General features: G+C 43.0%; 2 protein-coding genes across 3 annotated transcripts in view; both read right to left on the bottom strand.

Moving 5' to 3' along the window:
* LOC147608274 (sodium-dependent phosphate transport protein 1, chloroplastic-like) overlaps positions 1-12,632 on the bottom strand; it is a 29,078-nt gene extending 16,446 nt beyond the window's left edge. Inside the window, exon 1 of one of the 2 annotated variants that reach the window (XM_086788931.1) lies at positions 12,227-12,632. Coding sequence is in view for 1 of the 2 variants with exons in the window: in XM_086788932.1 (XP_086645058.1) it covers positions 12,227-12,281 (55 nt within the window). In the remaining variant the exon portion in view is untranslated. The remainder of the gene's footprint in view (positions 1-12,226) is intronic. The other variant, XM_086788932.1, reaches the window with a different exon arrangement.
* On the bottom strand, positions 6,593-8,432 carry LOC147608275 (uncharacterized). The gene has a single exon (XM_086788933.1). The coding sequence runs from the start codon at positions 8,326-8,328 to the stop codon at positions 6,730-6,732; it is 1,599 nt and encodes a 532-aa protein (XP_086645059.1). The 5' UTR covers positions 8,329-8,432; the 3' UTR covers positions 6,593-6,729.
* Positions 12,633-27,080: the final 14,448 nt, after the last annotated feature.

Genomic DNA, 27,080 nt, shown 5'->3' with positions numbered 1-27,080 from the left:
AACCCTCCCCTCGTAGGTATTTAATTACCGGGTACCCAAAGGAGTTTTTATAATACAAGCTTTTGAGTGATCCACAATCACCAAGTTGCCAGTAACAAAGTGAAAATGAAAACAGTGGGACACAAAAATCCAAAACAAAAATAATTGCTGGTAGGTTCTCCCAAATATCACCTCAAGCACCTATTAGGGTAGCCAAAAGACCCTGCAGAAAACTAGAGTCCAAGCTGTCAGTCTTTTACCCTAGATAGGCCTTGACAAAGATATATTTGCAGCTTTCCTCATCCTTAGGTGCTTGAACCTCATCCTAACCTGTCCTAAACTTCCCTCACACCTGGGACAGGTTGCAGGTATCCTTGAGGCAAAGCCACCACCAGAGAAGACCTCCCGAAACTAGTAGAAGTTAGAACAGTCTCTGGCTGCTTGAGAGCAAGTAGACCAACCAAGAATGTGTCTTGAGTAACTTCAAATCATTTGGCATAGTTTTAGGGCAGCTCCAACAGAATGTATAGAACATGAGCAGCCTTTATTCTGTCAGGCAAAAGAACACAGGGGCCTTGGCAGCCTTCAAAGGTCCTTTCAGTCCATGGACACCAGCAATACAGCTCTGGTGCACTGAAAACAGCCTGTAAAAGTTATGGAGAACTAGGTACAGATGATGTAGTAGGTGAGGGCAACTTCAAGTTGTCCATACAGCACTAAGGAAACCACACAGCAGACAGGTATCTTCAAGAAAACAGCTGGACCTCAAAAAGAGCCAAACAATGAAGCTATACGATGATCAATTTCCGGTGAGGGATTTCACCACCACAACCTACCCTCTACACGCAAGAAGCTGGTTGTGCTACCCTTTATCCTTATTAAGGCCCTTAAGTGAGAAGGTGCCACGCAAGGTACCAAACACTTGTAAACAGTGGTCTATCCAATTTATAACTTGTGTACCAAACATATTATGGAGTGCACCTACAAGCACACATTAACCAATAAAACCTTATGGTTGTGTTGCAATATAGAAAGCGCCATTATCACAGTCTCTATAGCTGACATGCTATAGTAGACACGTCAAAATATTCATAACTCGTTTTTCTTAGCATCCACATGTACCACACGCTACTTGTGCGCACTCACAGACGTCCATGCGTATCGCACACCAATCGTAGGTACTCACTAGAGACCTTCATTGCGAATGAAAAGTCCTTGAACCGTATAAAACATCCCTTCTAATTCAAATGCATACAAGCTGGCATCATCAAAAGCATGATCACTAAATGGATGTATGCATATGCAATTCACCAGTATTATATCCTCTATAGATGCCTTGATATAGTAGGCCTCTCCATTCCCTCTACAGCTGCCTTGCTACAGTAGGTGTTATGATTGCAGTCTCTATAGTTGCCTCAGAGGCCCTCAGTAAACCCAACCAGCTCTTCATAACTTTAGTTTAGCTTATCCGCTCCCAGCGAATCCATACCATCAAGGCAACATAGGGTCTTCAAGATTCACTGGCTAAGCTTTTGATAGAGCAGCCAGCCGGGCTGGGCTGAGCAGGCCACCGGCCCGCTGGGGGGGGGGGGGGGGGGGGGGTGGTTGGGTTTGCAAGAAACCCGGCTAAGCTGCCTCTCCCCTAGGCGGAGCTAGGCCCATGCTGGGCTTCCCAGGAGGACCCTGTTTTTGACCACCACCATCGGCATTTTCTTCTCTCAGCTCTGGTCACCCTTCAGCCGCCGCCGCCTCCTGTCTCCAGTCGTTGCCTGATGTAGCCTCCTTGCCAGCACCGTCACTCTCATTGCTGCAGTTCAGCACTCTTGTGCGCCACCATCGTTACCTTCCCAATACTCTTGGTCTGACAGCCCGTGCAAAGCACAAGTCAAAACAAACCCAAAAAAAAAAAATTCAAATCAAATCAAATCAGATTTGGAGCTTCTTCAAAATTAAAGGTAAATGTGATTAGTTCAAGCTTCTGCAACATTCAGAAATTACGGCTTTTTCAAAAATTGGGCAATTATTGCCAAATTGAAGCATGTGCATTTAGGGCCTTTTCAAAATTTGAGCAAAACCATCAAAATAAAGCTCATTTAATGGCAAAATTTTTGGGGTTTATTGAAAATTGATCATGCCACATCAAATTGACGCCATGCCAATTGCGTTGGCATGGACACTTCAACGAAAACGACCATACTTCATCCACAAATACCCGGGAAATTCTTAAACTTTCCAAAATCATTCCATTTTTTGTTTATGTGTGAGTATCAAGGGTTCTCTTTATAGGTTGTCACCCAAAATGAGATGTAATAATCCCATGTGTGTCAGATTTCTGTGTGTTTTTTCTCTACATGTGTAAAGGGCCTTGATGTTATAAAAGGCTCCCTTCTCATGTCATTCCCTATTTTGGTCAAAGGGGAGGGGTTGTTTCGTGTGGAGAACCGATGAAGGCTACCATGTTTCTGAATGGAGCTCCTTTATCATGCCTTGTTGACCATTGGCACCAATAGTGTGCAGTTTGGAGGCCAAGTGGAAATGGCTATTAAAGGTTTCTCTATTTCATCTTCCCATTTGCTCATTGGGGGGAGCGGGGCGGGGCGGGGCGGGGGGTGTTGATGGGTATTTGGAGCTTCATATGTGTGAAAAAGCCCTTATATAAGTTTTTGTGTGTGAACTAGCTCTAGTGTGCTTATATGCATGAATTGTACCATACATATGCTGATTTTCAGCATATATGGAGTGTGGACAGATTTAGTGGCTGGACATGCACATGCCTCTTATATGATCAAAGAGGGGTATCTCATGAAGGATAATTGCCTATGTGATTTGTCAAACATGTGGCAAAAGGTCATTGATGAGTGCCATGCTCCTCCCTATGCAGGACACAAAGCATGATTTCGTGCTATTTCTTGTGGTCTACAATGCGCAAGGATATTGAGGCATATATACATGCATGTATCACATGCCAAAGGATCAAGTTTGGTAGGCAAAAGGCTCCAAGTTCGCGTCATTCGTTGCCTATTCCCTCGCAGCCATAGGAAAGTATTGCAATGAACTTTATCATGGATTTGCCTTATACTCAGCAAGGCAACGATGCTTTTTGGACCATTGTTGAACAAGCACACTTCTTGCCGGTCAGAAAGACCATTAAGCCTAAGCATATGCTCAAGATATTTGTAGCACAAGTGTTCAAACACCATGGTATGCCTAAGTCCATTGTGGGGGATAGAGATCCCTGGACTATGAGCCCCTTTTGGAGAGCTCAGTTTAACAATATGGGCACTAAGCTGAACTTATCGTCGACTTATCATCCCCCAAACGAATGGGCAAAGTGAAGCTACAAATTTAGTTGTGTTGGATCTCCTCAAATGCTATGTTGCAAATCAAAAAACTGCTTGGGATAAGTATTTATCGGCTGGTAGAGTATGCATATTGCGGAAGTATGTGGGACTAGAGCCAGAAGAGCTCGTCCCATAAGAGCCGCTAGAGATTGATGAGATAGAGGAAGTTCTTCAACCTAAGCAAATTGTGTTTTACAAAGAGAGAAAGCTATCTTTTGGTAAGTTTTCCATGCGATACCTTGTGAAGTTCAAGAACTATTTGCCTATTGACGCAAAATGGGTTCAAAGATTACCCACATAGCTTCTTCAGGCGTAATTGGAGGCTTTTCAATTGAGGTCAACTCTTTAGAAGCCGGGGGATGTCACCATTTGGCCGCCCAAGTGGTCTTCCCCTATTTCATGTCAAGGTGCGGGAGACCTCGGAGATTCGTGTCGCTCGTACTAAGGCCAAGACTCGCGTCACCTATGGGAGGCCAAGCATCATGTCACCCGTAGTGTGGCCAAGTCGTGGAACCCACTGTTCGAGGTCCTAGTTTAGCCTTCCCATTGAGCCAGTTCGCAGCTCGGGAAGACTTGCTATTTACAAGTTCCAAGAACGAGAGATATTATATCCATTGCATAATGCATGTGTCATGTGTAAGACGTGCAGGTTGATCCCAAGACTAATCATGTAGGGGCAACAAGATAAAGAACCAAATCAGAACCAGATTTTGAAGCATCTGTTGTGCTAGTATTAGCAGGGAAGGATTGGTGGAGGACAAAGGAGCCTGTCGACCAACGAATGAAAGGGAACAAGACTAGTCGGCTGCAGCAAAGTGTCGTGATTTTGTCCGGGACCTGCAACTAGTCAATCCACTATGAAATTCCCAAGGCCTATTTAAGGCATTGTGTGCTCGTTGTTAAGATCATTCAATCCTAGATGGACTGGGTCATAGATTAGCATTAGATTAGGTATGTTCTACCTTTCCAAGGCAGCCTATGGCTGCAAGACTTGTACTTCCTTTTTGTACATTATAAATATATTGAATACTCGGCTATCTCTCTATCTTCTATATGCGTTTTGAATCAAGCATGTTCCAGGAAGGTGTTTAGGGCAAAAAGAAGACTCCTACAGATTTCACATGTGACATTGGTATCAGAGCTTCAGGCTGGTTCTAAAATATTGTTGCTGAACATGCCGCACCCACCGTTACTACATTGCACATGGATGAAGAAACCATCACCTGTGTCTTGATATTTTGGTGGTGTGGGGACCGGGTAACATTGTTTCAACATTAGGCTCAGCAAGGCTTAACACTGATTCAATCCCAAATGAAGGTGCATAGGTCCAAGGTACAGGACAGTGCACAAGTACAAGGCCCAAGGAAAGAAACACAAGACATGGAAGAAGTTCCCACGAGGTTGGTTGGTGGTGTTCCACAAGACCCAAGAGGAATGACAATCCTGTAAGTCGGGTGCCACTTGGGGCACACCACGAAAGGCTTTCAGGTAACGGTTCCAAGGAAGGATGATCCTCCAAGGGGTGGAGAGAGAGTGCCAGACTCAATACTTAGGAAAAGAGGATGATAGAAAGTGTTTAGGGATAGGGCATGAAGGGAAAGGGGACAGAATGGAACAAGTGCATAGATCTTCATCTAAGTTGGAGTGGATTTGGAGACCGGGCGGGGTTTTCAGTGAAAAGGTTGCCAAGAAGGGAAGGATGACAGGTTTGAGACTCCAGGGATGGACAATGTGATGATGACACTCACCCAAGAAAAGAAATTGGAATCCCATCATCAAGTTTAACAAAGGGGGATCTCATGTGCAGACTGATCCCAAGACTAATCATGTAGGGGCAACAAGATAAAGAACCAGATCAAAACCAGATTTGGGAGCATATGTTACTCGTATGGGCAGGGAAGGATGGAGGACAAAGGAGGCTGTCGGCTAGCGCATGAAACGGAACAAGACCAGCCGGCTGTAGCAAAGTGTCATGATTTTGTCCAAGACCTAGCCGACAGCAGCCGTCCAATCCACTAGGAAATACCCAATGCCTATTTAAGGCATTGTGTGCTCATTGTTTAGATCATTCACTCCTACATGGACTGGGTCATAAATTAGCATTAGAATAGGTATTTTCTACCTTTTCAAGACAACCTATGGCTGCAAGACTTGTACTTCCTTTATGTACATTATAAATATACTGAATACTCAGCTCTCGCTCTCTCTTCTCTCTATCTTCTGTATGTGTTTTGCATCAAGCATGTTCCAGGATGGTGTTTAGGGCTGAAAGAAGACTCCCAGAGCTTCCGCATGTGCACGCATCTCTGCTTTCTTGAAGCTGATTTCGCATGACTTGTTTTCATGTGACTACCTACTCTGATGTGTCCAATTCAAGGGCAAGGGACGCCCACCCATGAACCGTGCAAGTGCTTTGTATTTTGACATGGTTTGTGGCATGTGAACAGGTGGTAAGTATTCATTTAAACCCTTGTTTATTTTTCTTAAGGTTTTATAACCTTCGCTATTCACATACATTAAAGTTGGGCACCGGCCACCAGGAGCTGCCCGAGGCCCAAAGGACCCATGTATAGGCAGCCCAACCTTTGGGCGCCCTTTTGACCATGCAAAACCCACATTAGTGCGTGGGCACTAAAAGGAGGTGCCCACCATTAAAGTTGGTGGGCTATGCCATATGGCACAAGGTGAGTGGACCCCCTTTCCATCTCTAACCCACCAACCCCTCTCTCTCTCTCTCTCTCTCTCTCTCTCTCTCTCTCTCGGAATTTTTGTGAAAGCGCATCTTTCCCTGCAAAAACAAGTCTACAAAATGGGTATGTACTGTAGAGTTCCCATTGCTGCCATACAGCCGCACCTTCTGTACCTATTGTACCTGACAGCACCTTGTGTACCTGGTGTACTTGCAGGTATGGCAGGGTTTCAGCAAGTACTGCATATACAGAAGGGTTATCAGCTGTTGGAAAACCTACTTTACCTGCTGTACTTGCAATAGTACCTGCTGCACCAGATGTATTGGTTGTGAACTGACTCCCTGTTTACCTGTGTTAGTCATAGTTACCAGGGGACGGGGACGGGGACGGGGGACGGGGACGGGGACGGCTAAAGGTAGGGAACGGGGACGGGGGGTGGGGACGGCACTCAAAATTGTTAATTTTAGAGGAGTAAAGAATCAAGATTAATCAATCAATAACAACAAGCTTTCTAACTCCAAAAGTTATGAATCATGATACACATTACATTTAAAATTAAATTACGCTACGAGGTGCAAGAGTCAAGAGTCAAGACTTGCAAAGTCGGAAAAGAAAGACTTTAAAGTTGATAACATTAAATAGATATACTCAAAAGATGTTGGGGCCTAGGCGATACAAAATATAAGTCACTCGCGGGCCTAGGCGATACAAAATATAAGTCACTCGCTCTCATACTCTGCGCTCCCAATAAGAGAGGTGCTAGCCTCATGATCATGAGTGCGTGAAGTGTGGATGGGGTTTGTGTCATCCGATGAAGGCTCATGATGAGAACCATCTGTCCCACCCTCCTGTGCAATAGTTGTAGCTGCCTCCTCCTGTTCCATCTCCCACTGTGTAAAAGTATCGGCATTGCATCTTGCACTCTTGCCAAGCATGCGCAAGTTTGCGCTAATGAAGACAAGATCATTAGCTCTTTCCACCCCAAGCCGATTTCTTTTCTTTGATGAAATGTGGCTGTAGGAGGACCATAATTGCTCTAGGCAAGAAGAGCTAACGGACTGGCTCAAGATCCGGATCGCCAACTGTTGTAGCTCTGGTCCATCTGATCCGAAGTCCTCCCACCATAATGCTGCACCAACCTTGAATCTGTCCTGCTGCGCATCTGCACATCCATATGAGCCTTGAAATGCCCTGTAATTAGAGAGCTGGTCTCTAATTTTGCGCCTGATTTCTGCATCCGGCGTGAGGCGATCCAAGATGAGTCTCCAACCGTTGCTCACCTCTTTATCACCCTCCTGCCCTTTTCCCTGAAATTCTGGGTCCACCATAAAAGCAGCTGCATGTAAAGGAGAGGAATATGAGCTCCATCTCGCCACACAAAGCGAGTGGATCTCCTCATATCTATCTACGTCTGGCTCAAGCTTCTCAAGACTCTCTATCATCTGGTCCATGGCTTCATATACTTTGCCGATGCATGGCTGCATAGCATCAACAATCCTGAGCAAGTGGACAATGGGATGCACCATGGCGTCAGTGCGCTTGAGGTCCTCCCAAAAATCAGCATCGTCGACCTTTTTCTTGCATGAAATCCCTACCTGTGTACGTGCAAAAGATGAGGAGCAAAACTCATCACTGATGAATAGTTGCCGCACGGCACCCTGACAATCCTTCAAGCGATGCAACATAAGAAAGTTGTATGCAAAGCGAGTGTCCGAGTACTTGAGAAGGACCTTTGTGGACCTCTTCCCAAACTCGGATCGAAGGTATGTGTGATTGTTGATGAAGGTCACAATTGCACATGCATCATCAATCACCGATTCAATCCATGACAATTTCCCAATATCTTTCAAAAGATTATTGAGACAATGTGCCATGCAAAAAGAGACGGTGATTTGAGGATACATACTCTCAAGAATAGCTCCCGCTGCCCTATTTGTCGCCTCACCATCCGTGACGAAACCGATCACACATTCGGGGCCGATAATCTCGACAGCACTACTCCACTCAGCAGCAAGTACATCCGCACTCTTTCCCGTCCCTGAAGCATCATGTGAGGAGACAAAGTACATCTCCCCCCGTGAGTATGCCACAAGGCCATGGATAGACCTTTTCCGTGTGTCACTCCATCCGTCTGCAATCAAAGAGACTCCATTGCGAGCCCATTGTCTCTTTGTGTTTGCCGCCGCTTGCTCAACAAGGCGTTTCTCCTTGTCAAGCATAGTGGTCCGCAAGGTTTCGGAGGATGGAGGTGTGTAGTGAGGACCGTACTCGCCAATCTTCTTCACCATCGTTTTGAAGTAGTCGGACCTATTTATCATTTCAAAAAAAAGAGGGCAAGTAATTAGAATGGCAAAATGGTGATCCGTGAATCAAGACTCGTGAGACATGATGATGAAATCATGTGAGTGAAATACGTACCGTGCCACACGAAAAGCAATGTGGTCATGAAAAAAGAAGCGGGCCACCGCGGCATCAACCTCCTCCTTCTTTTTGGGATCCCAACTCCCCTCAAGAGTACTTTGCCGACGAGAGAGAGAGGGTGGACTAGGTTGCGGCATTGAGAAGGCGGCTTGTGTGAAGCCACGAGTAGTGCCACGAGGAGGACGTGGTAGAGGGGTAGATGAAGATGCACCACCACCCGATGTAGAACCTGATGTTTGGGTTGGAGTGACATAAGTGTTGGGATCCACTCCACGCACCCTTTGGCTTGCATTCAAAGCTTGATGGGCGGCAAGCTTTGCAAGAAGCTCCTTTCTTATCTCCGGTGTGACCCGCTCACAAAATTTCACCTCATGACCGGGCTCATGCAACAAATGGGCCCTCACCCTATTGGCCCCACCCACACGCTTATATGGGCAAAGCTTGCATGTCCATGGACGTGCACCCCCCGCATGAGTAGGAGGCTCGAAGTTGACCTCATCCCACCATGACCACCCATCCATTCTACTCCTACCGCCCGCACGAGAAGAGGATGCCATGAATAGTTAGTAACTTAGTAGTAGTCTAGTAGAAGAGGGTGGAGAGAGCTTAGAGGGTAGAGTAGGAGAAGAGGTAGAGGGAAGATTGAAGTAGTCTAGTAGAAGAGGGTGGAGAGAGCTTAGAGGGTAGAGTAGGAGAAGAGGTAGAGGGAAGATTGAAGTAGTCTAGTAGGAGAGGGTGGAGAGGAAGGTGGTGGAGTAGGAGAGGGTGGAGAGGAAGGTGGTGGAGTAGGAGAGGGAGATAGTGGAGAGGAAAGATTGAGTAGGAGAGGGAGATGGTGGAGAGCCTAGAGGTACATCATCATTCATGGAAGGCTTGAGCAATGAGTAGAAGAGGAGTAGCATAAGCCCATTATATAGCATATGGCAGCTCTCTCTCTCTCTCTCTCTCTCTCTCTCTCAAACGGCCAGCCTCAAACGGCCAGCCGCCAACGGCTAGTAGCCGTTGCCCGAAAAAAAACGGCTACTTTTCTGTAGCCGTTGCGCCGTTGCAGGCGTCCCCGTCCCCGGCTGACAACGTCCCGCCGTCCCCTCCGACGGGGACGGCCGTCCCCTTGCCACGTCCCCTCCGTCCCGCCTCCGTCCCGCGCCTGAAGTTAATCGGGACGGCGTTCCCACGTCCCACGTGGCCGTCCCGCCGTCCCCCTGTCACTATGGTGTTAGTACCTGCTACTGGAAACCGCATACTAGTGCGTGTTTGTGTATATATACCTAGATGAATCCAGGAACATGCCCAAATTCACCTTTCAGGAACGTGCATGTTATATACTCATGGTAGTCGACCCACAAGACTATATAACTATCAACTCCGTTATAACTTATGCATAGTATGGACTAGATATACTACGACATCCCCACTAACGTCATCAGTGCCCAATAGTGGGTGTAGAACTCTGTATCAAGATATGCTGGTGTAGTCATAGTGACTCACTTCAAAGGACCTAGATCATCGGCTTCCATGAGCACTCCTCGCACATTGATCCCCATCCATTGTAGGTAACTCAAGACAGATCCTAGAGGCTCTAGCTCTGGGAGAGCCGACCCTTGACACAGATCCAATGGGACCCCGATGAGTGGGAGTGGACACACCCCTTTAGCCCTGAGAGCCCTTCCACCCCCTTTTTTCACTACTCGGCGAAACTAGGATGGCGGATATAGATGCATAAGATTGACGCTACTCCCACTTTAGCAGATCACTGGGCCTTCAAGGACCATCTCACCGCTTCCAAGAAGCAACTGTGAGATGGCTGCTGACCTCGAATGGTCACTCTGTTGCTCTAGCACGTTGCTCATAGGAGTTAAGCAGTTGGCACGCTGCCATTGGTGGTTATCCAATGCAACACATGAGATGCAGCCACCCGCAGGAGTCGCACAACGACATTGCAGTTGGGACTGCCCCAAAGTATTGCAGGTCTGATAGAGGATTCTTCGACTATTAACCACCTCTCGGCCTGCCTCCCATACGATCACCTGGGCGAGGTCGCTTGGGTGACAAAGTCAGGGCCCGCCCTCCACTATAAGGAGACAGCATCAGGATTACACATAGCAGGATAGAGTCTATCCCCACCCACAACTCTCCAGTGGTGGCTTGGTCCCCTCGCACTTGCCAGAGATGGGAGATCATCAGCAGCATAGTAGCATGGCACATTTGACAGGCATGATGCAATGAGACCATCGAGGGCACCCTCACCACCACCCCCCCATGGGAGTCCATCCCTGCCATATGGACAAATAGAATTCATATCCTCCGTGGCCAGTGGGGGAAACTATAGGGAGGTCGGACCGCATTCGGAAATGTCGAGAGGCCTTCCTGCACACATGGTAGCAGGGTCCCTTCCTCTCTGACAGTGCCAGAGACCTCACTTGGCTCTCTACAAGCCACCGGTTTGGCTCCCCCCCCTCTTTGTATAAGGTAGTTCCCTCCGAGAGCGGCCAGCCATGGAGGGGCCTATCCTCCCCTGTGTTAGCCCTCTTTTAGAGGTTCTATGTTTGTAATTCAGCTTATTGGCCGGTTTTGCATATAACTAATAGAAGGATCCTTTTCCCGGAAAAAAAAAAAAAAAGTTAGTGTTGACAAGACAAGGCTGGAATGTTCGCTTAAAAGCCCGGCACAAAGTGGTCGTTTGGTGCTCAAAACTTCAATAACTTGGGTGAGACTTTCTAATATATCAGTTCTTGTGTGTGGCACACGTTAAGGATACCATACAACTAAGTACAGCTGATGTGGTGGACCTAAAGGGGAGAATCTCCATCCGGCAGCCCCCATCAAGGGCGGGCTGTGCCAAGCATAGGAAAGGTCGGGCAAGTTGGCACCATGGGCAGGCCACAAACAGGTTGGACACGGCATGGGCGCCAGACAAGTGCAGCAGTTACGCAGGCCGAATAAGTTCCAAGCAATCAAGGTCTAGACAAGCTAGCAGCTGGGCGCCCATGTACAAAAGGCTTTTAATGATTTGCCAGCCAACCAGCTCATGATCTGCATGGAACCAGCCAACCTGCCCACGGTCAGGGGATTTGAGCCTATAAATAGACATGCTCCCTCCCCACTTGACCCAATTCCAATCACACATGGCCAATCACACATGGCCTAACAAGGGTGTAGTTACCACCTCACAATTTGTATCTACATGCGGGTCCACCTGCTGAGGGCAGGCAGTTCCCTACTCCTTCACCAAAGAATACATTCTTGATTTGAAGATTTTAAAAATCACCTTAGTGCATGCTTTTGCTTCCTGAAAATATCACAGGGCTGTGGGGAGGTTTCCCTATTTACCTGCTTCAATTCACATATGATGGAGCTACTGTAAGCACATTTCTATATAGGCATTGATCCCTTTTCCAGGGTGTTCACTAAGGACAATTAGGGGCGCCACCTGCATCTAAATGCATGACCGCATCTAAAATACCCTTGTATAAGTAATAATTTGAAAGTTTTATAGACGCTTCCCCTAAAATAAATACCCTTAATTACCAGATATGCAAGGTCTTTCGCACATAAAAACCCTCATACCCATTGTATATATCGTGAATATGCCATTTATCCAGGCTTGAAAATACCAAAATTGTGCACCCATGAATTACACACGCATTAGGGGAGCGAATCCCACTTGATTCCTTCTGCATTTGATGGATTCTTTCCCAATTTGCTTGCTACAACAGACATGCAATTCTGAAATTTAAAAATCAAAGCAGCTTATGCAGCAAGAGAAACTGCATTAAAATGTGAAAATACACTAACCTGAGCATATTGCACAGTTGGCAGTGAGCTGCGGGAGGACTGCTCCAATAGTCATGACAGCAAAGGGGGGATACGTGGCAGCGTCCGAAGTCACGTGCAGGAATCCCAGACAATCACGTGCGCTCGCATTCCGAGTCCATGCAAGGGCTCAATAATCTGAAATAAGCAAGGTGACTGACAAACCCCGAAATAATCCAGCGCCCGCGTGGGTATAAAGGGGGCAAAAATGTAGGAAGGTGGGCTGTGATGAAGCTTTGAGTTAATAGCTATGGCGAAAGGATTGAAGTGGGCGACTCTGTTTTTCTGATGAGGTTCAAATTTTGAACCACAAGTGATCGCCCAAAAAGAATCGCAAGAGAAACGCCTGGCACAGCAGCTTCGTTATCCTTTGGTTAAGAGTAGCTACAGTTGTTGATATTTCACCGGGACCGCCTATGCCCGGTTCGGATGACCCCTTACCGGCATCAATGCCGCATATCCGACTGGCTCTCCCGGTCGCTGCCACCTACGTGGCCGCTCATTTCGCGTCAAAATATCCTTTGATAATCTGAATGCTGCATGCCTCATCGCCACCAATCAGAGAGGGGCCATACATGAGTGACATGACAACCATGTTTTGCAATTTCCACACTCTCAAGGATATTATTGTTATCATAGAATTATATTACTTTTATTATATTTCCATGTTGTTAAGGAATATTTGTTAATCGAGAGAATTATATTACTTTTATCGATCGTTACCTCGATTCTTACCCCCATGGACTGAAGACGAATTTGTAACTTCGAACAAGTCTTTTCTTCACACTTTAACTAAACCTCAATTGTTGCCGAGATTTCAAGATTTAACACGTTCTAGGCTAAGATGAACCTGTCTTTTCCCGAAACCTACCTCCTCGAGCAGCCTAATAGTGGCTTGTAGCTACAAATGAGACTATTCCCATGCTAATTATTTGGCCTTAGACCATTTTTTATATAAAAATGAGACAATTCTTCACATGTACCTTGCTATAATTTCTACATCATATGAGTTGAATCCTCATCCAACAAATACTCCTCTTGTATGTCCCTAATCCAATCGCTATGCTATAATTTCTACATTATATGAGTTGAATCCTCATCCAACAAATACTCCTCTTGTATGTCCCTAATCCAATCACTATGCACTTTCAATATGTCTACCAATGAAAATACCAATATGTCTACCAATATGTCTACCAATGAAAATACCTACATTCTTGATAATGAATCGGCAACCACATTGTCTTTCCCCATAGGTTTGGAGAGTAGCCAACCATCTCCTTTGCTTGGGTGAGAGTGTGGGTTGTGACAATAAATATTTAAGTACTCAATGATCACTTCGAACATAGAACTTATTCCCGTAAAGATAATGATGCCATTTCTTAATTGCATGCAAAATGGCTATCATTTCTTGATCATATACATGGATCTCCATCTCCTTGTCAATTAGCTTTCGACTCTCAAAAGCAATTACCCCATGATCTTGATATAAAAATGGTCCTCTTCCACATCTACTCTTATGGTAATTGCTTTCGACTCTCAAAAGCAATTACCCCATGATCTTGATATAAAAATGGTCCTCTTCCACATCTACTCTTATGGTAAAAGGCTTGGAAAATTCCAGACATACAAGAATAGGGATTCAAGTAAGCATTCTTTTGAGCTTTTCAAAATTCTTGTTTTTGCCATTGCATCCCAAAAGAATGACTCCCGACTTCTCCGTTCAATGGGGCTGCAATTTATGCATATCTCTTAATAAACCATCTCTTTTGCTTGGGTGAGAGTGACAAGAAATATTTGAGTACTTGATGATCACTTCAATGGGGCTGCAATTTATGCATATCTCTTAATAAACCATCTCCTTTGCTTGGGTGAGAGTGACAAGAAATATTTGAGTACTTGATGATCACTTCAAACATAGAACTTACTCCCATAAAGATAATGATATCATTTCTTAATTGTATGCAAATGGCTATCATTTGTTGATCATATACATGAATATAGAACTTACTCCTATAAAGATAATAATATCATTTCTGGATCATACACATGCATCTCCATCTCCTTGTCACTTAGATTTACCTTATGATCTTGATATAAACATGGTCCCAATCCCTCTTCCACATGCTGTTGAGATTCAAGCTCGATGTCAGTGGTGTGAGCCAGCTATGCTATGTGCCGGCAGATTAGGTAGGAACATGTGTGAGACATAAATGACCGCGTGTCCAGCTCGTCATAGTGTGTGGACATTAGCTAGGGTTAGATGAGTGTGGACACAACTCATTGTGTGTTGTGTGGATTATGGATTAGTGCATTATGCTTTGTGTGTGAGAGGAGATGGCTTCCCTCTATGGTTAGGGTTTGTAATATACATTAGGGTTTTCTCCTGTGTGTGTGTCTCCTCCCCCTCTACCATTCTTTCAACATGGTATCAGAGCCTTGTGCTGTTTATTAGGGTTTATGAGTGAGTGAGTGAAGAGGGAGAAGAAGCTGTGAAGAGAAGCTGTGAAGCTTGCCATTGGAGCTGTGAAGCTTGGAGCACACCGATTCTTATCAGATCTGAGAGCTTGGCCTACCGGGTAAGGTCTTCTAAACATCCTTGAGTGGATTGCAGGTGATACAGGCAAAAGCAAAGCAAGTTAGAGCAAATCAAAGCAAAGAAAAATTCTGGTTTTTGGAAGCTTTCCATTAAAGCTTGAAAGCATTGATGTATGGTGGAAATACATGTAAATCTGGCAAAGCAAACATGTATCTGACAATGAGAGATGTAATGGCAACTCCTATGCAAGCCCTATTGTGATTTTGGAGCAAGTTACATGCATTTGATTGAGTGAAAAACTATGGTTTTTGAGCTCTCACAAAACAGAGAAAAGCAAGTCGGAAATTGATGCATTTGGAGTGTGATTTTGGCTAAAATCCAACCATTGATTGGTTGCACACATACCTAGGTGTCTTGGGCACTCATTACCATCATCAATTGTCAACACAAACTCTCCTAAATCCCTCAAATGCAGGCGGCGCTGACTGGACAGCAGAAATAGAGGAAATTTTAACTATTTTGCAAAGTGGAGGATCAAATTTCACCTTGGTGCTTGATACATTTCACAATTGCTTTAGCAATTGGTTGCTTTACACTTTGGAGAAGAGGGCTATGTGATTGGATTGATGAATTATGCCTAATTGAGCTAGGAATGAGCTGATTAAACAGGCTATCCTGGTGGTTGCAGAGAAACAGAGCAATTTTAATTAAGCAATTAATCCTTGGTCTTAAACAATTGGACAAATTCCTCTTACATGGACTTGATGGACACTATTGCTAAGCTAATGAATGCCTGGTTGCTCAATTTGGACAAAGATTGAAGAAATTAGAGCCAAATTACTACTGGTTTTTTTGGTTTTTTCCAAAACAGAGCAAGGGGTTTTCAAAAATTGATATGTACACATGTCAGATGGTGTTGATATTAAACATTGAGGTTGTTTAGGTGTCAATGCAAGTTGCCCATACTTGATTGCACCACTACATTGTGATTTGGAGCCGTGGAAGCGCATCAAAACAGGCTTTCTCGGACTGCGTGAGACAGTTCATCTTGGATGCATACAGGTTGATTTTCTATATCAAATTTGGAGTTTGTTGGCTACCTTGGAGTATCTGGACATTCATTGGAGTGTGGTTGAGCTGAGGAAGGCTCATTTACAGATTTAAAGTGTGCGGAAGGTGTTTTTCATTGAGTAAACATGTCGGATAATCCAGTACAGATTGTTGGTGAAAAGCTGGATAGGAAGAACTTCCAGGCATGGAAGTACAGGATAAAGAGTTTCTCGAAAGGAAAAGGATTTTGGAATCTCATTACAGGTGCTGAGCCAGAGCCTGAGCTACCTCGACAACCTACATAGCAGCAGCTTATTGCTCATAAGCAATGGTCAGAAAGAGCATTCAAAGTGCTGCATTATTTGTCTATATGTATTTCTGATGCTATGCTCATACACATACAGGATGCTGAGAATCCCAAAGATGCATGTGATACTTTGGTCAAAATGTTTGATACAGATACGAGTGCTCGCAAGTCTCAGTTGCGACAGTAGATACACAATGTGAAAAGGAATAAAAGGAGCATACATGATTATGTGCAAGAAATCAAGAAGTTTGTAGATGCATTGGCCACAATAAATGCCCCCATGCCTAATGATGATTTGGTGGATATTACCTTGCGTGGTCTTGGCAAGGAATACAAATCTTTTGATACATCTATCTCAGTGAGGAGTACAGGTTTACGCGACTTCGATGAGTTGGTTTCACTCTTGTTGGTTGAGGAAATCAAGCTCAGTGATTCATTTCTGGATGCATCTACTAGCCATGATGATGGCAGAAATCAGGCTTTCTACTCGCAGAGAGGCTTTAGAGGCAGGGGGAGATTCGTATCACGTGGACGTGGTGGTAATGGTCGTGGATGGCAGGATAGGTCATCACAGCAGAATTTTCAGCCTTCATATGGTGCTCGAGGTGGTCGTGGTGGATATGCACCTCAGAGAGGCAGAGGTAACCCCCGTGGTCGAGGACGTTGGCAAGGCCAACAAAATTCTATGCAAGATGTGGAATGCCATTACTGTGGCGAATTTGGACATATGGTGAGAGATTGTTTCCGCAAACAGAATGATTTGAGAGGGGGTAGAGCACAACGTGGTGGTCATTATGGTGGAAATTATGCATAACATGGTGGAAACTATGCATCAAGCAGTAATGATGGCACTGCAAATCATTTGTTTGCCATGAAGCATGTTGTGGGTTCTATGATGACAAATGCTGAGAATGATGACACATGGTATATGGACTCAGGAGCATCAAACCATATGACATGTCATGGTGAATGGTTTGAGCATATGAAGCCTATGGAAGTGAAAGGCTATGTGGAAACAGGTGATGATACCCAGCATGTCATTACACATGTTGGAAGTGTACCATTGGTCATGCATAATGGTCAAACAAAGTCTATGTCAGATGTGATACGTGCCTTCTATCACAAAGAGCTTGGCCTCAGTTGGTCAAATGGTGGAACAGGGATTACAGGTTCGTTTCAACGAGCATGGATGCTTCGTTGAAGATTTTAAACATGGATGTAGAGTCATTGCTAAAGGCAAGAAAGAAGGCAGATTGTTTAAGCTGGATGCTGGAATTCCTGAGCTAAAATCAGCCATGTTCTCCAAAAGTAAAAATGTGGTACAGGACATTGATATGTGGCATAAGAGGATTGGACATGTCAATATACAGAGATTAAAGAACATGCAAACAAGAGGCATTGTCAGTGGATTGCCTAGGTTCAAATATGATGGACATAGGCATGTTTGTGAAGCCTGTCAGTTTGGAAAGCAGGCAAGGTTGAGGTTTCCTAGAGAAGGAAATATGAGTAACATGCCACTTGAGATAGTACACAGTGATGTATGGGGTCCTGCACAAAACCCATCTATCAAAGGCAGTTTATACTATGTTACATTCATAGATGATTTCAGCAGGATGACATGGATATACTTTCTCAAAAAGAAGAGTGAAGTGTTGGAAAATTTCATGGATTTTAAAGCTTTTGCAGAAAAGCAATATGGCTGTTGGATTAAATGTTTGAGAACAGATGGAGGTGGTGAATACACCTCAAAAGCTTTTGAGCATTTCTTGAGGAAGCATGGAATAAGAAGACAATTGACTTGTAGGTATACACCTCAGCAGAATGGTGTGGCTGAGAGAAAGAATAGAGTCATATGTGAAGTGGCTAGGGCGATGCTCAATGAAAAGAGCATGCCAGATTACTATTGGGCAGAAGCATGTGCTACTGTAGTGTATATACTGAACAAAACACCTACAGCAGCCATTCATGGAAGCACGCCAGAGATGCGGCTTACAGGTTACAGGCCAGATATTGGACACGTCAAAGTATTTGGATGCATAGCTTATGTACATGTGCCTGATGAAAGAAGAAGGAAGTTGGATCCTAAGGCAGAGAAATGTGTATTTATTGGATATGCACAGGATCGAAAGGCATACAAATGTTATAACCCACAAACTAGACAAGTGGTCATCTCACGAGATGTGGTGTTTGATGAGCTTGCTAGTTGGTACAAAGCAAAAGATGAGGGAGTCATTGAGTCACTTGAAGCTGATGTGCCTGTGAACTTGCCACAAGCAAGTTCTAGTTCTACTACTATGTCTGGGCCAGCAGCAGAGGCTGAGAGTAGCAGTGTACGTCCATGGTCAGGACGTTTGAGGCATGAGAGTGTGAGCACTGGGAGTAGTGCTATGGATAAAGGAAAGAAGAAGGGCGAAGGAATTGGAATCACAGGTTATGAGTAATCTAGTTCCGAGAGTTTGGACGAGGAGCTTGGCATACCTGTTTTACGCACACCTGGTGCTAGGCAGGATAGATATGTGCCACCACATGCTAGAGTTACAGGTGTTCAGAGTGACCCGCATGCATTGCGGAGATCCCAGAGAGTCAGATATCCTGTTGACAGATTGACATATCGAGATTTTGCCATGCACTATGCATATATGACATCTATGGTGAAGCATGTGGAACCTACATACTATATATTGGAGAGCATGTATGGGAGAAAGCAATGGATGTTGAGATGGACGCATTGGTCCATAATGATACATGGGATTTGGTTGCATTACCAAAGGACAAAAATGTTATTGGATGTAAATGGGTTTACAAAGTGAAGTGCAAATGTGATGGTTCTATTGAGAGACATAAAGCAAGATTGGTAGCAAAGGGTTATGCACAGACCCAAGGTTTGGACTATGATGAAACCTTTAGTCCAGTGGCTAAGATGGGCACAGTGAGAGCAGTCATTGCTATGGCTGCAGCTAATGGTTGAGAAATGCATCAAATGGATGTCAAGAATGCATTTCTAAATGGAGATCTACAAGAGGAAGTGTACATGGCACAGCCAGAAGGGTATGTACACCCAAGATATCCCACTCACGTATGCAGATTGAAAAAGGCATTGTATGGTCTAAAGCAAGCACCTTGTGCTTGGAGTGATAAGATGAGCAGATATCTTATCTCACTTGGTTTTCAGATTTCTACAGCAGATTCTTCACTCTATGTGAAGAAGACAGAGCATGGGATTGTTTTACTCGTAATCTATGTGGATGACTTGATTATCATAGGTGATCATGGTGCAGATGTGATGCATGTCAAGAAAGCTTTGAGTGGGAAATTTGACATGAAAGATCTTGGTGAGTTGAGATACTTTCTTGGAATAGAAGTGGTCAAAGATCATGCAGGTACTTGGTTAGTACAGCGCCAATATGCATTGGATATGTTGGCAAAGTATGGCATGACAGGGTGTAAGCCTATGAGTACACCTTTGGAGCAAAATGTGAAGTTGCGGGCTGATTATGGCGAGGAATTGGATGATCCTTCTATGTACAGGAAGATGGTTGGTAGTCTCATTTACATGACTATCACACGCCCGGATTTGAGTTATGCTGTGGGGCTAGTAAGCCAGTTTATGCAGAGTCCCAGAAAACCTCATTTGGATGCAGTGAGACGCATCATGAGATATGTGAAGACCACTGCACATTATGGTCTACTTTATGAGAGTGGTAAAAGCTTGGACATACATGACTACACAGATGCTGATTGGGCAGGTAGCGCATGTGACAGGAGATCTACTAGTGGTTATGCTTTTATACTTGGAAGTGCCGTGGTGAGTTGGAGTAGCAAGAAGCAACCTACAGTTGCTTTATCCAGTACAGAGGCTGAATACAGGGGTGCAGCCATTGCTACTTGTGAGGCTATATGGTTAAAGACTCTTGGCAGATTTATGTGAGCCTATTGATGGCAAAGTTGTCATTCATTGTGACAACATGAGTAGTATACAGTTGGCAAAGAATCCAGTGTTTCATGCGAGGACCAAACACATAGAGGTCCATTATCACTTTGTCAGAGAGAAGGTGCTGGATGGTACAGTTGATCTTCAGTATGTGAAGACTGATGAGCAGGTGGCAGACATCTTTACAAAGCCACTTAGCAGGGAGAAGTTTGAGTACTTCCGGACTATGTTGGGAGTACATGGGATGAGCTTGAGGGGGAGTGTTGAGAGTCTTGATATCCCAAGCTCATCTACATCTTCATCGACAGTACATCATGAGCTTGAGAGGGGCTGTTGAGATTCAAGCTCGATGTCAGTGGTGTGAGCCAGCTATGCTATGTGCTGGCAGATTAGGTAGGAACATGTGTGAGACATAAATGACCACGTGTCCAGCTGGTCATAGTGTGTGGACATTAGCTAGGGTTAGATGAGTGTGGACACAACTCATTGTGTGTTGTGTGGATTATGGATTAATGCATTATGCTTTGTGTGTGAGAGGAGATGGCTTCCCTCTATGGTTAGGGTTTGTAATATACATTAGGGTTTGCTCCTGTGTGTGTGTCTCCTCCCCCTCTACCGTTCTTTCAACACATGCATCCACCCTTGTGGTAAAAGGCTTGGAAAAGTCTGAGCATTTGAGAATAGGGACTGAAGTAAGCATTGTTTTGAGTTCTTCTTCAAATCTCTTGCTTGTTTCATCCCAAAAGAATGACTCCCTCTTCAACTTATCCCGTCAATGGGGTTGCAATTTGAGCATATCTCTTAATAGACCTTTGATAAAAAGATGAGTGACCCAAAAATCCTCTCAATTGTGTGGTGCTAGATGGTATTGGGCCAATTCTTGATGCACTCAACTTTCTTAGGATCCACCCTAATACCTTCAATTGCCAACAATATGCCCAATGGTACTCTTACCTCTTGCACCATAAATGTGCATTTGCTCTCTTTGTCATACAATTGATTGGCCCTCAATGCCTCCAACAACTCATGCACATGCTTCACATGATCTTCTTCACTTTTGCTATATATCAATATGCCATCGAAGAAGACCAACACCAATTTGAATAGTTAGGACTTAAGAATCTCATTCATTGATGCTTGGAAGGTAGAGATTGCATAAACCAAAGGGCATCATCATATAGTGAAATATACATCTCTTAATATCCTAAATGCCAATTTGAATAGTCAGGACTTAAGAATCTCATTCATTGATGCTTGGAAGGTAGAGATTGCATAAACCAAATTGCATCATCATATAGTGAAATATGCATCTCTCAATATCCTAAATACCATTTTGATTTTATGCCCTTCCATCATTCTCTTTGATGGTAGCTCGATCAGTTAATCTTTGAAAAGAAGCATGCGCTTTTGAGTTCATCAAAGAGATAATCTATCCTTGGGAATAGGGCAATGGTTATTAAGTGTAATATTGTTCACATCTGTAAATTTATCAAGGAGAGCATCTATCATTGGAATAGGGTAACGGTTGTTAACCATAATCTTGTCCACATCCCTAAAATCCATACACATGTGACCAGCCTTATTCTTCACAAGTAGAGCAGGTGAAGCTTGGCTTGACCCAACCCATATCAATCAATCCTTGAACTTTATTTGGTGACAACATTCACATTTGTCTCTAGCTCAATAGCATGATCTACTATTCTTTTTGGTGGTGGTAGGCACTTTGGCATGTTGAATACCTCTTTGTATTTTTCCAAAAGTTTAACCATACCATTAGGCAACGCTTCCTCATTGCCATTATCATTGCAAAGTTGTAATATAAAGATTTTCTCTCTTAAGAGTGGCATGGCATTTACCATTACTAAATTTGACTGACAGTAACCCCTCAAGGTAACAAGCTTTTCACCATGCATAAATGTCAATAAACCTTGTTGTATATTCATGGTGAATGAACCAAGAGTGGCCAGCCAATCACATTCCAAGATGATGTCAAGTAGAACCATTTCTATGACCAACAATTTAGCTTTGCATGTATAATCCTTATCAAACATTAACCCCACATGTGTTTTGGCATGCCATTATACATTGCATCTTCATCCCTTGCATCTTTGTCCCATTGGCCACTTGCACCATGTGTAAAGAGTCCAAATATGTGGGATGTAATTTCACGTTTTGCAAGGATTTGGCATTGACATTGACAAAACTATGTGTACTCCCACTATCCACAAGGATATGTGCCACTATACCCTTGATGTAGGCTTTAAGCCTCAAAATTTGAACATTTTTGTACCCCATGTAGGCATTACAAGACAATGTACACAAAGTGGCATACTTACATAAATCACCCAAAGTAAAAATTGTTGGGAATCCATCATCATAGTTATCCAAATATTTACCACAAGAACCTCTAGGATCAAAAGGAAACTCCCCATCAAGTTTATGATCCTCCTCTTCTTCCATTCATCCATTACATTCCAAAAACTAATCCATTTCTTTACCATGATCTTCCCCATCTTGAAGCCTTTGAAGCATCATTACCAAATCTGAAATTTATGTTACCATCATTTCCATAGATGGTAGAATACCTAGGAATGGTCACATTTATAAGAGCAATTCTTCTGGGTCTCACATAAGTAGATGGGGAAACTTCAATCTACTTGAAGCTCTTTTAATAACCACCCTTCAAGGCATGTTTATCTTCCCATATCTCAGCTAGCATTGTAGCTTCTTCAAGAATGGTTGGCCTTTGAGCATCAACATCGGTCCTTATGCCCTTTACAAGACCTTTGATGTATTTGACAGGCCTTGAAATCATCACTAACATCGTTGACATAGAGCATGAGCTTGAGGAACTTGTGATTATAATCAGTCACACTTCTCATTTGTGTCAACTCATCCCACTCACTAATCTTGTGAGCACCATGCAATTTGGAAACAAATGTATCCCTTAGTTTATCCTTGAATTCCAACCAATTGGTGATGACATATCCATCTTCTTTTACACTTCGTCACCACCACATGTGTGCATATCCTTCCAATTGCAAAGCAGCAAAATACACCTTAGGAATCCCACTTCCAGTATTGAGATTAAAGTACAAGTTAAGTTTATTTTCCAATTATTCAAACTCCTTATTGCTGGTGTTGGTGTTGGTGTTCTCTGAACTTGGAAAACACTTTATCCTTGATATCCTTAAACTCATCATTTTTCATGTGCATTGTCAACACATCCTCCTAGTATAGGTTTATTAAACGTTCCATTTACATGCATATCATCGAATACCACTTGCTTGACTCTTCCAAAATCTCTAAATGAAGATCCAAATCTCCATTGGGGTGGTTGATTTTCCTTATTCACAATGTCATGACCATATTCAATGTCATCATAGTCATCTTCATCACATCAACCACCATAAGTGGAGTGGTATTGGTTGACTTCAAGTTATCATTTAGTTGCTTTGAAGACCCACCAAACTATAATTTCTTCCTCTCTTCCACATGAGTGCTCCTCTCAATCTTGTCCCCTAAGTGAATAGAATTCATCCTTAATCTCATGAAGCATCCCCTTTTGATTGAATTGGATCTCTCCATCATAGTCTTTTGAGAGAGAAATTATCAATCATTGACCTAAATATCATTGCAACATTGGGCACATTTACAACACCCTAATTTACATCCATAGCATTCACTTAACTTTTAGCCTTTAATATATCATTATGTCCTTGTGCATTATCCAATGATGGATCATTTACATGCACTTCTTCCACATTTGACATTACCTCTTTCCCAAGTGATGGTAAAAAGAGGGATCTTTATTGAACCTTTCAGCATGGGGATTATGCAATTTCACCAAGAACTTGACCTTAAATTGTAGTGCCTAATATCTCTTTGAGAAGCTCTTGAGATAAGCTTCACAATGATGTAAAGATCATCCACAAATGAAGCCCCATTTGCTATCTGACTTTTTGTACTAGAGCCACAACGGAAAAATGGCCATATCTCCTGAACCAAAACTCTGATTTGAGAAGTATTTAGCTTGTTGGAGTGATAATGGAATGGGAAACACAATGGTACAATCAAGTTAGGTTTAGTCTACCCCTTTTAATCTCTGCCCGGTACCCTCGCATAAGATGATTTTGGCAACTGGACCACAAAAAAGATATCAAAATTGGGTGGTTAACAACTTGTTAGAAAGCTCTCAACATAACGTTTCTAAATTTGTGATCAAATTAGGTTCAATTGAGAGCATTTATGACTAGGCCAACTTCTTAGATTTGCCAAAACTAGTGTTGCATAAACCACATTTGTTACCAATTATTCAAACGCATGTGTTTCCAACACCCTAGAGTATTAAAAGAACTTGCCAAAGCATGTTTTAATGCATTCTATAAAGTGATCCATTGGTCCACACACTACAAAAAAAAGAGGGGGTAGCATCATTTATAGTGTGGCTTTTATAAAAGGAATTGGAAAAGTGTTAGGGCGTAAGCGTCACTATTATCGATGCTATAAGAGCGTTATATTTTCCACTATAAGTGCCGCTATATCATAGGCTATAAGTGCTGCTATATCCCAGGCTATAAGTGCCGTTATATAACCCACATTATTAGCCCCGCTGAATAGCGCTGTTAAAAAAACTAAATGATGCTATAATTGTTGTTGAGCGACGTTGTTTAAAAAATAACAGTGCCACTATTTTCGCTGCTCAGTGGCGCTGAGAACAATTTATTTTTAGGCACATTGGGGCATTATCCCCAATTTGTCACATTTTAATTCAATATATTGTGAAGATAGATCTAATTTGTATACACGAACATATCGACATGTGAAACATAGTAACTTCGAAAATCTTGTTTGTATTAAATCCAAAATGCCATAGAAGGTAATTTACACTTGTATTAAATCCAAAATGCCATAGAAGGTAATTTACACTTGTATTAAAGACAAAATGCCATGATATTCAAGCTACATCGAGTCTGGAGTGACATAACAGAGAATACACAAAGACAAAGTTAAAACATAGTAGGCCGGTCTCTACTCATCCTCCTCCTCACCTATTACCTCTTCTTCATCTTCCTATATTCATCTTCCTATATCACATAAGATTAAGTAATATTAAAATACAAATTAGATAAATTTATAGAAGCTTCTAAAACCAAAAGAATTTGAATTTCAAAAACAAGTAACTTACAATGGGCAAAGCATCATAGTTCAAAGCGACAACCTGTGACGCAACCATTCAAACATAGCCAAGATCCCATTATGATAAGCATAGTCGTACTCCCCACAAGAAGGAGAGTGGCCCACCACATTTTCCTACATTAAACACACATTAAAAAAGAACAATTTATATAAGTTTTAATTCTTAGAAAACCAAAATTTTGTATACAAAATGTTAAGGGTTAAAATAATTACAAATTGACCAGAAAAAGATGGCCTTCCACCTGATCCAAGATGAGAAGCCCTTCTTTTATTTTGCCGTACTCGAGCTCCTTCTCTTTGTTGCTTGAATAGATTGGGGTTTTCTCGGTATGTCTTTTTTGCCTTCTTGCAATCTTTATATGATTCTCCCAGTGGCTTGAGGCCACCATGGTTGATGGCCTTAGCAATCAACGATTTCTTATGACTCACATGTCCCCCCATACGATCTAGCATCTTAAGGTCATTAAATTGTAAGTCGAGGTGTGGCACATGAAATTATATCTTTAATGCACTTAGAATGTATTTCTTTTTGCATTGTCTTGATTTCTCCAATTAATGCCTCAAATATTTATGAAAAGATTTACTAGATGATGCATGTGTACTATGTCATGCTTCCCCTTGCTATCCTCAATGATACTCCTAGCTGTCCTCCTCAAATGGTAAGGAAGTGTCATAGGGTTGTAGGCATTTGGATCAATTACCTAATGTGCCTGCACATCCTTTGATTGGGGAATTGGAAGTAGATCTATTACTATCCCCAGTAGAGGATGTGCTTGCACATCCTCTGATGGGGAATTAGAAGTAGATCTATTATTATCCCCAAAACAACCACCATAACCACCCCCATTAGCATGATGACGAGAAGAGGCAGACCTCCTATCTGACGAGGATGTGGCACGAGGTCGTGGACTAGGTGTAATAGAAGAAAGGGGAGTGGGCTGATTCGCAACCTACACGAGAATGCCCAACACCCTGAAATGGGAGCGGATAAGGGTATAGGAGTGCATAACCGAGGAGTAGAACCGCCCATCGGAGTACCCCCATAGGTGTAGGATTAACTGTGGAAGGAATCAAGGGTGGAGAAAAAATGTTCCACACATTCTCTCTACCATACCAATGCAATAGACTTGCGGTCAACTGTGAGAGTCGCTCCATATCTGGATTATCAAGGATGGACACCGAATGACGGGCCGCTGGGCTTCTTGAGTATAGATCCTCCCCCCCATATGTCTACATTATAAAAATGAGGCTATCATGTTTATAGAACAAGGAGGACTTAAAAAGCTTATATATTATGTGTATACCTTATGCATGCATAGAGCTTTATGCATAAGATTTAAGCTTATATATGCATAAGCTCTATGCTTTATGTATATGCTCTATACATGAAGCTTTATGTATATTCTCTAAGCTTTATACATGCATTAGCTCTATGATTTATGCATAACCTTAGGCATGTATAAAGATACATGCATATGCTTAAATCTTAGGCATGCATAAAGCTTTGGGCACGCATTAGCTCTATGCATATGCTTAAAGCTTTATGGATGCTTTTACATGAAGCATAGGCATAAGCTTAATGCATATAAAAACTAAAACCCCGGCACCCAAGGGTGCAATCCAAATAATGAAAAGATAAGGGAATTGGAGTTTAGCTCAAGAGATGAAATGATGTCCCCGTATATAATCCAACATCTTAAGGTCATTAAATTGTAAGTCGGGGTGTGGCACATGAAATTATGTCTTTAATACAGTTAGAATGTATTGCTTTTTTGCATTATCTTGAGTTCTCCAATCAATTCCCCAAATA

Source organism: Cibotium barometz, chromosome 53 (assembly GCF_041138505.1).
Source record: "Cibotium barometz isolate CiBa-2024 chromosome 53, ASM4113850v1, whole genome shotgun sequence".
Taxonomy (NCBI): Eukaryota; Viridiplantae; Streptophyta; class Polypodiopsida; order Cyatheales; family Cibotiaceae; genus Cibotium; species Cibotium barometz.
This window is presented reverse-complemented; position numbering and strand designations above follow the sequence as displayed.